General features: G+C 34.6%; 1 protein-coding gene across 5 annotated transcripts in view; it reads left to right on the forward strand.

The window, feature by feature from the left end:
• LOC138180598 (mucin-2) overlaps nucleotides 1-13,254 on the forward strand; it is a 46,057-nt gene that overhangs the window by 2,202 nt on the left and 30,601 nt on the right. For all 5 annotated transcript variants that reach the window (XM_069114619.1, XM_069114614.1, XM_069114617.1 and 2 more), the window contains exon 2: nucleotides 1,422-1,512. In XM_069114619.1, coding sequence (XP_068970720.1) covers nucleotides 1,423-1,512 — 90 coding nt within the window. In that variant the 5' untranslated portion in view covers nucleotide 1,422. The remainder of the gene's footprint in view (nucleotides 1-1,421; nucleotides 1,513-13,254) is intronic.

Below are 13,254 nucleotides of genomic sequence, written 5' to 3' on the forward strand. Positions count from 1 at the left end.
CTGGCCGCGCACTTGAGACGACCTCGTTAGATCTGCCGTTTGTCAAATTCTCCGCATATAGAAACCGATATTTTATCCTCCTAATTTAGATGAAGTGCTTTTCCTCTTTTGCTTTTCTGATTAAATTCTATAATTTTACAATTCTTTAATTAAGAATCAATTTTTTAAAGAAAAAAATGTGGAAAAATGCACTTCTACGTAGAAATCTGACGTTATGATAGCTGTAAAAAAGTTTTTAAGGAGTTGTCGTTCATAATGTATCTTACATTAGAACATTACGTTATATTTGTTAATGAACTTAAAAATTCTTTAACATTGCACTGTTTCTAATGGTGCAGTATTTAGAATTTACTAGAGTGATCGAGATCTCGAGGAAAATTTTTCCTTTTGTCAAACTTGTTTCCTTTTCTCCGAGAACATTTCTATATGCTCATAGACCATTAGAGACACATGCTTAAATATTGTCATTCGTATACTTCAGTCTCCCAAAGCCTTCCAAAGCGAGGAATATGTTCTCACAGTCGAGCTTCTGCACGCTTTTTTAAGATAACTATGAAAGTTAAATTGGTATCGATTGCTCACGTATGAGAAGCATCGGTGCAACCGATTCAGGTTACCATTTAGTACAGAGGGTGGGGAGGAACTATGGGCATTTTTAAACCTTTGCAGTTGACACGAAATGTACCTTGACCTCCTTTCGAGATGTTACTTTTCCAGGCAGCGGAATTATTTGCGATACCAACGAATTTAATTAAACGACCTAACGCGTCTAACGATGTTTACAATTACATAAACGGAAATTAGAAGTTGAATTGACGTTTCTCGGAAAACCAAGGAATAACGATCGTGATATTATTAAATGACAGCGTGTCAGGTGCTGTTATTTTTAATGGAACGAATAGAGAGGCGAAGGCGTTCTGGTACAACGTTGCGAGATAAAAATAAGGTTCCGATCGATCTTTTTGATATAGAAGAAAAAGAGATAATTGTGTATTCATCCTTAACGACGTAAAAATAATCCGATCCGAGACAAGACACGTCGATGATATAATTTAATATCAGGGGAAATTTCGAAAAAAATATTTTTCGATTCGATGTACAAAAATCGCCCAGTTTTTAGTATGATCTTCTACGTGTTCTCTAACGTCATGGTACGGTTACCGAGAAATATACTCACCAGTTAATAGGCCAAGAATTATACGAGTAAAAGTAGACTTAAATGTAGAAGGTGGTGCTTGACTTTCACGCGTCTGCATTATGGGATCTTGCGTATTGGGTGATCCGAGAAAGGGGATGAAGATCGCAGATTCATATAGTATCTATAAAAATATATAAGCAGGTAATTCTTATAGACGCCACGTTAATCCATCAAGAAACAATAAGTGAAAAAATGTAACTAAAGCAAGTATGTTGTTTTGCAGAATGGTACGAAGATTTTCGTGGTGTACGCTGGTGGCATTGGTGGTGCTGCTTTTCGTCACAACCGATGGTCTTCGTGAGCATAGTACTCAGGTAAGTAAATGATTATCATAGAAGAACCAATTCCGCATAAAGATTACATTTAGATAGCAGCGAAAACTTAATTACATCTTAACGCATAATAAACGATTTCGGTTGATTTAGTATTATAACTTTATACTCATTAATGTTACTTTTAAAATGTAGGAAATCTTTAGAGTATGATTTATTATGTGATAACATATATCATTTAACGATCATATAATAGATACTACATTCTAGAATAGATATAAAGGATGCTATGGAAGATTTTATAATAGATTTTTTTTTATCGAATGCGCTTATGAATGATTTGACTTTTCGTAATTGTTACTGAAATTATAAATTATACTGGAGAGTTTTATTTTATTCGAGACATGATTTATATCTGCATTCTATTCCGATTAAGAAATTAATGATTATATTCTCTTTATACATTAATAAGTTTTTTTTATTTCAGTTTCTTTAAATGTGTTCTTTGCTTGAATATTTATTTATAACAATTTTGTTTCTAATTTTAAACATCGATTCATTTCAGAGATTTTTATGTTTCACACTTTCACCGAAGCCACGAATACATTGATTATACAAATTTTTAATCAACTACAGAGTTGTCCTTATATTTACTCGCGATACTTGTCAGTAATCTTTTTTCTTCAAAATACGATCCAAGAGTACCTCTATCTCAATTTTGTGTCAAGGATACTGTGTTGCTGATACCGCGTTTAGTATGGTGGCGGTGATAATTTACTTTTTTCTTCTTTTCTTTTCCATCGAAGGCTACCGCGCTAGTGGAACGAATTAATCCTTGTTATTTGAATACGTCTCGTAATTGAACCTGCATACGGATAATTAGTAACTGAGGAAGCAAGTTATTTGTATGAATGGCCTGTACGACAGCGGTGATTCGAGAAGGAAATCCTAGGCGTTTTTATCGTGGAGAATGCGACGCGTTCCTTTGCTTCCTGTCGTTATGTCGCATCTTCATCGTGATCGTTTCACTGTTTCCCGTTGGTCTTTGACGCGTGTAACGTTAACCTAATCGCGTCATGCGATTTAGGGAGGTTATCAATCGAAAAAAATCTATCACGTGAATGCGCAGAAACACGAGTTGCTAAGTTGGTAAACCATGATTGGGAGTTAGCAATTTACGGTATACCACTTACGTTAAGCGTTATTTCGAAGCTGTTCGAACATAAAAAATGATTAAACAAAATCGGTTGAAAAGAGGCAGAAAGGAGAAAATTGTAATAGGAAAAGAAACTAATTACATTATTTAGAAGATAGAAACGTGCTGTTGGTTTCTCGATAGAAAGTGTCCGGTATCGATGAATTCACTTTCCATAAAATGAACGTTAATAGAGCCGCGAATTCTTTTTTTTTATTTTGTTTTCTCGATCGAAAGGTGAATCTAGTTGCATCTTTTGATCTTATTTTCAGTTAATGATTTAATCTAAGTTGCGAATCTTTTTATTCTTAAACAAGTTAAGAGATCTTGATATTTTTCTGTGAATAGATAATTTAAAAATGGTTCTTTAGAGTGTTTTGTAGTAAGACTATTTGAGAAATTAATAAACTTTACGTTTTATTCTAACAGTTATGCCAGATCTATCTAATGGAAATTTTATTCGAAGCGCGTATTTCAAGCTTATAATGGTAACGTAGAAAGTAATGGTATTCTGCTTTACGAAGTGATTATTGTTACTTGATTAGAATTTATACGTAACTCAAGTATCACGGTTTACTTTGAAACTGAAATAAACATTCACAACATAACCGTAATGAGATTCTTCTGTAAACCCATTATTGTTATTCCAAAACATACACCCCATATAGGGAAGAGATAGAGATCAAAGTTGTCCGATCGTCGAATTGATTTCCCGATGCTATGCACTGTACAATCACGACGAAGATCATCTCGGACGTTCCCCCAACGCAAAGGTTATCGGAACGTGTTCGCCAGCTGCAAAAATGACCGTCGCGAATCCTTTCATCGTCCAACAAAGTCATAAGCATGGCCCCTAGTCACGTGTCCACGATTGGAAAGTTTTAATCGTAAGTAGAAGTAACGGGTATCGGTTGTAACGTTGCGCCAAACGCACTTCAGTTGTTCGTTAAATCACTCGAAGAAGGAAAGGGAAAGGGAAATATACCTATTACGTTACATTTATTCAAACTATTGAATTTTACGAGATAATCAAATAACAAGAATTTCAAAATTCTGTCATATGATCTTTCTTGATTTGATGGTCATCAATAATGCCAAACATTGAATCTCAATTACACTGATCATCGCATACATCGAGTGCCTCGAACTTTGATAGCACTCTTGCTTCAATATCATAGCATTGTCACGCACGTATTGTTGTTAGAACAGTATTTGAAATTAACAACATAAACGAATCCATCAATCAAGGTCCGTTCTAGTTCGAATTCGACAGCGATACCTCGTCCTTTCGTTCTCTGTCGTAATTACTTTCCTATTCTCGCCTCTCTCGCGAAATCATAGCTGAAACGCTTCAGCTCACTCGCGTAAATACCGGAATCATCGTCACTGGCATGCGTTTTCATTTTATTACGATATTGGAGTTGAATTGCAGTCAAGTTTAATTCGCATGCTAGGATTCACAGAATACGACAGAAGTGTTCAGAAAATTACGGATGATTAAAAAGGTATAAAAAATAGCAACCTTTACATTACTTAGAAGAGAAGACAAATCTCCATTTGAATTTAAATTATTTAGTTGTATTCATAAAAATATAAATTTGCGTAAACATTCGCAGTCTATTTACTAATTTGCTTAAAAACTACTGAAACTAAATATTCAACAAACACTCGTTAATAGCTATCGATACACACGACAGTTCGTGGCATTTTAAAAATTAGTTCAAAAATAAAAATCGTTAAGATCTGATATCTTATAAAAGAGAAGTTCACCTTATTAACTACGGGTGAAACCGAAAATTGTACGAACACCGGCGGGTTACATTGCGTGCTTACCTCGAACGTGCTCGCAAGTGTATCGTTGAAAAGCGGCTCGATAGCGGATAGCCGAGAGATACGGACAGAAATGAACGCGGAGGAAAAGAAAGGAAGGAAAGAGGACTGCAGGTTCGCGTGGACCACGCCTAGTCGTGCGCCGGTCTTTCGTAGCAAATAATACAACGGGTGTTCGTAAATTTTGTGCTTTTCCAATCCCTGTAGATATTTTCGCATGACGAATCCTGTGGCAGCTGGCATTTGCACAGTCTTGGCCTGTTGGAGCGGTGGACGGTGGACAGAACGGTTTAACCGGACGCAATTATGCGTGTCATTGAACAGTGACATTGTTGTGAGCGTGATAGAAAATAGTTGTTCCAAGCTTTGCACTTATTTAGATCTCGAATTTAATGTCAGGATCATTTAATGAATAAAATGTGAATATTAATACGAAGCGATTAAAACTAGCGGTCTGCTATATTAAGTTCAACACTTTGAAGGTCATATTACTTATTTATGGGATTACATTTCTATCGGTCTTCTTTGAGAGTCAGATTGTTGATTATAGTTTAACTATTCAATTCTGCTATTTATAAGCAGAAATTTGATCAATTAAAGATATATGTACTTATGTACTCATCGACTAAAATTAGAATATTTTGGAAACAGTCTACGCCTATCATTTATTAAATCGCAGCGGATCCACCATTTTTCTAATAGTTTATAAGTTTTCATAAAATTCCCTCAAATCACCGAGAATTGTGTTCTATCCACCCGTTATATAAGCTACTCAGATATCAACTATTTATTAAATTTTATACGTTACAGCGAGCGCGCAGTTGTAGGATTATCTGTTTTAGATTTCGATACGGTGTCACCTGAGCTCGCTAAATACGCCAGGATCGTGAAAACAGTCGACTAGTCGGCTTAGAGCGATTAATTATTCTGGTGTAATTACCCTAGATGCGACTAATTAATTCGATACGTAGTTATTTTCGTTCACACGCGGCTCGAAAATTGACCGTTTTTATACTTTTCCTAGTTCCGAGGAATTTCATAGTGGATATTCAGAGGCAGATTTAAAATGAGAAATGATTTTTACATTTGGAAAAAGAAATGCAATTGCAGCGGCGATACGCTCCTTTACATTGCACATAAGCATTTAAACGTTGTAATTTTTCATCGTTTAATTTTATTTTGACAATTTGTATTGTACATGTTGCGGAAGTTTCATTGGTATCAATGGTATTTAAACGTTCGTACAATACGTTCAGAACAGGAATGCAATTGACTAGAAATAATCCGTGGTTGACTTTCATGGTGGTTACATTTACGTCTCTCTAAAGGTAAATAATGTTTCATTAATAGCTTAAAAATTTACAAGTTTTGTCCAGCACTAAGATTAGTTTCATTTGTAGTTGATCGATGAAGAAGTTAAATATCTGTTTGTTCCGCGATGTTTTCTTTCGTATTATAGAGTGTAATATTGAGTAACGCAAAATTATTGGATCTTTATTATTAATCCCAAATGGAGTATTAATCGTCAAGCAACAACGTATCCCAAAATGTATTTTGCAACGTTAAATGAGTTCCGAGTCTTGAGTTTAGTTCGATGGTTTGATTCTCGAAGGATTAGCGCAAGGTAGAAACTCGTTTAGCATTTCGTAAATATGTTGAGATTTAAGCGTATCTCGAATAGAAAAAAAAAAAAGAAAAAAAATAGGACAGTCGCTGGTGTTATTGAATGCCTTTTGTACAAATACGCAATTCGTCTGGAAATATTAATGGTTCCGTTGGCTGTTCGTTGATGAAGTTCGGAGGAGAAGAGGTCGGCCGATCTTACTGAAAGTTAATGCACATCATCCACGATCCTTAATCTAAATTACACATCTATTACAGGCGTTGCTTCCCGTGTTACGGCACTACGTATTCCTTGCTCAGTTTTGCGCAATCGAATCGCAATGCGAAAAAAAAAGAAGCAGTAGGATGAGGTCAGCGGATTTCGTTTCGTCGACGAAGGGGCTGGCTACTTTAATAATGTAATGTAGCGTGTCTTCGTTATACAAGATTGCCCTTATCGTGAGATAATAATGACTAAAGAAGACGGAGAAATATCTGTATTTGTATGTTTAAACTATACAATAGAAATACAGAAAAAGTGGATCTTTGTTATAATAATCAGGAGAACACGAGCGTGAAACCTTGAATAATGAAAGTCGAACAATTGTGAATACGCGCGTTATAATGATGATTCGCGGCAAGCCGAATTAAAATTGCGCGTAGAATAACTTGTAACGAAAGTTGTCTATGCTCTGCAGCTTATTCGAATTTTTTATTATCATGTAAAAAATTATCTATGACTAAAATTATGAATTTCTAATTTTAGTTAATAATGTTTATCCATTATAAATTACCATATGTCTTTCCAAAGGGAATTAAAACATTCTGCAAATTCCGTCTGGTGATTTCTAGCAAAAAACACAGAAGAAAAAATAAATCTGTAAATAAAGCGTAGTGAATGCGACAGAATACTATAGTCGACATCATTCGTCAAACGTGAAATATGTCCGAACTCGATCGTTATCGTTTGTTTCTCTGTCGATGTACGAATACAAATTGATCTCTAATCTTTATTGCGGACAAATATTCCCTTCCTCCGTACGTGCAAACGTTATTTAAGATCATCCAAGCGGACAAATATTGCGTATATTGAAAACTATCGTTTCTTCATATCTCGTACCTAAAACGCATTAAGAGCTCATCTCACTCGTCCACCTAACGAGAAGACTGTATACTCACCGATATGTCGTTGCACAAGAGAAATTTTTGTAAACCTTAGATATAGAAACGACAGAGCGGTAGACATAAGGGAAATATTGCGCAAAGAGAGACGTTTATTAATCTGGAACGGTTTTTATGAGGCTTGACGATGCTTTGCAATATCCCGTTATTATCCATCTCCCTGGTTGCATATAATTATGGACAACATTAACATTTCGAGCATCGATCCGTGGATTTATAGATCGTCTTGTAGAATAAGGTGCACGGTACAAGGTCGTCTACTCTTACCACTGGATTTCTAGTATCCTTATCAGTCTCATCGGAAGGATAGCAGGATCCTTGATCGATTAATGCTGGACGCGAAAAAAATTAGAGCGTATCAGCTATTTCTGAATTCACTCAATGTTGTTTCTTATTGGCCACAGATTGGACGAAGAATATTATTTTAGTTTGTTGACAGGTTTTAGTAAACTGCGATCATAACGCTCGATCGTGAAAACGAGTTTAACGAAATTCATCTTTGCTGAATTAATTTAATTAAGTAGATTAATCAGAAAAAGTTTTGGGTTAATAACGGCAATAAAAATAAAGTTTTTAAATTCAAGGCAGAGAGGGTTGGAAAGGAGCTAGTTTTTATAGTGGCATTGAAATTTTTCGATAGGTTTTTGGACATTTTATTTCTTGTAACAATACGATGGATATACCCCGAATAAATTCTCTGAGGTGAAGGAGTTAAGGAGAAATCAAGAGAAACACGAGTGTTTTATATTTTAAAAAACACAATATATGTAAAAATGTATTGCATACTATTTGTTCTAATTTGTATTACAATAAAAATAGCAATACTGAATTAAATCGTAATGTAGTATCATAATGCGATATCTGAGGCACGATTCCCATAGATCTACTTTACTTGTTGCACGCGTTACTTAGATAACTCACAAAAACAGCTGGTGTATTTTTCCTGACATAGTTGTTCTTTCATAAATTTTTACTAGCACTTTACATTTTAGCTACTAAATTACACACACATATAATAGGTTTTTTTGTATAATAGCATTATCATATTATTTATAACTTATAATATTTACATATTAATATTTCATTGTACGAACTTTGGTTTTTATAATGTTGTATTCTGATGTTATATAACGGTACCTACAATAACCTTAATCAGCGCATATACATATAGTCAAGTAGCGTTAAGTAATTACTCTATGCGGGAACGCATAATGATAAAAATTATGCGTGAAAAAGTCAGAAACGCGTAAAAGGAAAAAGGCCTTCGATATACTAAAAACTAGTTAGTCAGTTAATCAAAGATTATAGGTATTATAGGTATTAAAGATAGAAGTATTTTATTGAGTTATCTATGTACTATTAGAGTTAACTATGATGCTTTATTATTCGATAAACTGGTGATAAACTGGTAGGACTTGTGTCATTGTTCCCTTGCGATGATTCACATTGGATAGAAAATTCTATTCAAATGACAAATTTTGATTTTTTAATTAATCATGTCCTTTAGTTTCGAGGAAAGATAAATATTCTATCATTTATAAATTTTCTTATTCAGACAGTGATATTGATTTCTCAATTGAGAATTTTGGAATTCTTTCACCAACAATTTCAAGTAGTAATGACGGAATTGTCGATCCAAATGTTATAATACCTTCAAATAAAAATTTTTTCGTGGCTTGTTCACCATTGAGGACGGTTAATGCTGGAAACCAAGAGCAGATGCCTACTTATATTTCTTGCCTTTAATCCTGTTACAGGTGTAGTTACGTTCGATATGTTCCATTACACTAACCTATTACATTCCGTGTATTCTGTTGCATCACTGTTGAGGCGAGTTATTTTGTGGTTTGCCGGCGATTGTCGTTCTAATTATACTCAGGAGGAAATTATGAACGATTGCAATAAAAGTTGGCTTGGCCATGGTGTATATTAACGTATAATTCAATTTCATAAAGTAGTCTCAGTCGTTTTTTTCTTATACTTATTTTTCATTCTTCGAAAGCCAGTATTCGAATTTTCCAAATTTTTCTAGGCACATATCATTCTTCATGTTATATCTCAAATACAAATTCGTTTTCGATAATATAAATATTGCCATTACTTCCAGAATACTTAAGTTATTTACAGTTATTTACAGACTCGCGTCTCCATCCTTCTAGATATCGTATACCTAGTTGTCCTAACGCAAATGACGTTCACTTATCGGTAATAGTGCGATGCGTTTGTCGAACCTTTCCATTTGAGCAAGTGCACCCATCTGCACCGGTGCAAGTTTATTGGCCGTGTCTTATACAAGTTCTCGCCGATATGTGCAGCATGATGTATTGCACAAGCATACATAAGCCTAATCTAAATCAGATTTTCCACCGGAGAAAGCGTCTCTTCTGCATCGTTTACTTTGACTGTCTTCCTGAAATCCGCGGCGTTATTTATTTTTTATGTTTTTATCCATGTTACGTCTCATGATTTTTCTGTTGCTACCGCTGGGATAATTGCTTATCAATAAGTGTTACACACACTCCACGAGTCGTTGTAGTCTTTTTTTGTTTCTATCTGTAGCTTGGTCAGTGTAGAAAACCCTTACCGTGGAATTATCTTTTTGCGTGTATCAGGTATTATATGTATTTTACTAGGAACATTAAGGACGTTTTTCTTCACCTTATGCCATTTCATTTATCTTGCGATATTCCATGTTATTCTATATCATTCGTTTTATCTCTGATTTATCACATTTTTAAGACTAATCATTTTCGAATTCAACGAAGCAATAAATACCAGTATCGTTTGTTTAATGTATTTCAATACGTACACCAAATATCTGTTTCGCGAATTATCTTAATTCCCACTTATTTAACAATAAATAGCGCCCATTATAAAACATTACGTAACAAGTTAGTCTGTAATTTAGTATTATTTATTTTCCCTGAAGCGAACTCTGGAAGTTATTATTGCTGAAATTGTCGTATGTCTCGTTAAGTTATGACGATTTGGCCAAAAGAAATGTTTGCATTTCAGAAGAGTTACACACCGGCATGTTTCCGCGTTCCTTTGTAACTTCACAGAAATCATGCAATCGAGAGCACCGCATAAAGGTGAAATAAAGAAACAACCGACGTAATTATTTCGCGTTTCATACGGTCCGACAGACTTCTGTTTGATTTCTCCACAGTTGACCGATGTAAAAGCGATTCACGTCGATCCTCTGGCACTGTGTCTAATTTTCCGTATTCTTCTTTCACCATTGTCGGCGGACTCTCTTTTCTCGCATTGTATGCAGGCTCGTGTGCGATTTTGCAGTTTTCGTGCTGAGCACACGCGTGTCGAGACCACGGTATTTACCTTTAATTTCAGTTTCATTTTTTTTTTTTACAGAAACAAAGCTAATCGGTGATTCTCATCACGGATTCGCTCTGTTATTGCACACCGCTTCTTCGTGCAAATTCGTTTCCGGTTTCTCGATAGGCTTGGTATCTTGTACGATTAAAATTGTTTTATGCTTTGCAGAAATCTATCGCGTAGATTTTTTCGGGGATTACGCGCAATAGAGAGAAATTCTTCGACGAAACGAATAGCAAAATTTCGTCTTTGATAGATGTAAAATGTTTAGATAACAGAGAGATAAGAAATTTGTTGAATCATTTCATTTCTTGGAAAATTGCTTCATACTATATCGTGCAATATGGCGCCATGAATTCTCCGTAATTAAGTTGGTTCGATTAGTTCATGTGTAACTGATTTTTAGTTCTTATGCAATTACACATCCTGCGTCGAGTGCTTTAAATCATATATATGTATATGTATATCAAGTTTTAGTGAATTCATCTACGACGAAAGAATAAATAATTCTAATTTAACGAACGTCAGTGATCAGCATGTTTTCTTCATTTTCTTGAAATGATGTACATTCTTACACTTAGAAGTAAATTAGTTGTCAATTTCAACGTAGAATGATTATGGATGTAATATCAAGTAATAGCGCGAGCTCAGAAATTGTAGTATTAGCATATTGTAGTTTCATAATTCATAGGATCACGATAATCTGTAATCCGAATTAGCGTGATTGGAAATTAGGTCTAACGTGTGAATAGCGAGCTCTGCATAATTCATGCTAACGCCGTGATTTCCATAATTCATAATGACCTCGCTGCTTTAGAACCGCAACTTGTTGTACTCTTCGTTAAAGATCGTGAATTGGAAGACTACTCGTGAATTTTACGCTGAAAGCAGTTTAATGTTCATGCATCAAGAAACCTGGTTTGTAAAATAACGTAACGTACTTAACACTTTACATGAGTTACGAACTAGTAAAATGTATAAGATTTAAAAGATCCGATTTGAAAGAGTTTATAGAACTTAAATTCTTAATTCGATGATAATATTATTTACAAAAGAAAAGGATAATAAAGTTTGAGAAAATTCTTGGTTTTCGGCCAAGATCTGCGATATGTAAATGTAGAGGAAAGGCGGAAGTTGTACGTCGGAAGTGATAGTTAAGTCGAAAGTGATCACATAATATGACGCGACAATCTATCTCTTCCACATTAATTTTCGAATCACTACTCTTTGACGATTCCTACATTTGTGTAATATACAAACATTTTTGAAACTAAAAAAAAAAAATTTTATTTCAAACGAATACAAATATTGCTTTCTGTCTTGATTTCTATAGATGCTATTTTACACAGTACATATAATTTTGGACACGAGCAATGATACAAACGTGAGATGACATAATAATAATAACAAATGTCAAGAAGACTTCTTTGAAAGATGCAAAAAGTGGATTTAAATTTATTCAACGGTTTGATCAATCATCTGGTTAAGTATAATCGCGGTATCAAGTACATAATTATTTATGTTTGTTTGTGTGTAATATACCTTCAGTGTAGTAATCTCAATGTTGAAGAAAGAAATCGAGTGAAACGCTTTGTTAAATCACGTCAATTAATCTACTGCTCACGTCTTGTTAAATTTCTTACGTTGAAAATTCGCGTCCTTCAACGTGAATCTTGCTTAATGTTTCAATTGTACCTGTTGCGGTATCGATCGACTCCGCTAAGAACAGAAACGACCAAATAATAGACGTATGTATTACTTCTTGGTTGCATATTTTATTTAACTCATATTCAATTTCTTTTTCATGAGCTCTTAAATTAAGTTCTAACTAGTTTGTGTCTGTAAATTACAATAATAAAAGTAATCAGTTTTGAACAACAGATAAAATCGATAGAATACTTAGATATTCCATGTACATGAGAAGTATTTTAGTTTATTAATTGACAGTGCTGTATATAAATTTTGTATTAAGCACCTTGGTTCCCACAGTGGTATCGCAAATATGTAGCGGTTTCGATCAACTTATTACGTAGTGAAAAAACTATAATAGGAGCGTTAGTGGGTTTACGATTCATAAATCGTGTGTGGAGGTAAATGATGAAGGGGACCTATGTTGCCTGCGGCACCGTAGAAAGTTGATGCCGTTCTGATTTGCGGTTTGAAATTGTGTTAAAGGTCGTTGTGATTTTGATAGAATGCGGCTCAATGCAAAATTCGAATCATCATTTTTTCCCCATGTCCAATTTCATTGTTATTTATCATTCTTAAAACAACTGTCTTTAAAAGATCTTACTTATTACGGTGAAGTACTGGGAAATGAAATCATCTTTCGATCGAGGAACGGTTTAAATTCGAAACGACTAGAGTGAATGTAGAATAACATAATGTCCCAAGTGAATTGCTTAAGTTGTCAATTTCACGTTGCGTGTAGAACGCAGTGACTCTAGAATCCATTTTGTGACATTACGGGGCCTTGCTCTCGGATCGTGTGCCAGAGGAATTCGAATTATATAAAAATTGCGGCATCTCGAGTCCACGGATCTAGCTTTTTTAATACCACTATCAGAGAAATGCTTAATTCGTTTCCGTCAATTTCTCTTTCGTTTCTGAATACGTTTCTTGTATTTCCATTATACGAA

Source organism: Bombus flavifrons, chromosome 6, assembly GCF_040668555.2.
Source record: "Bombus flavifrons isolate JBK064 chromosome 6, iyBomFlav1_principal, whole genome shotgun sequence".
Taxonomy (NCBI): Eukaryota; Metazoa; Arthropoda; class Insecta; order Hymenoptera; family Apidae; genus Bombus; species Bombus flavifrons.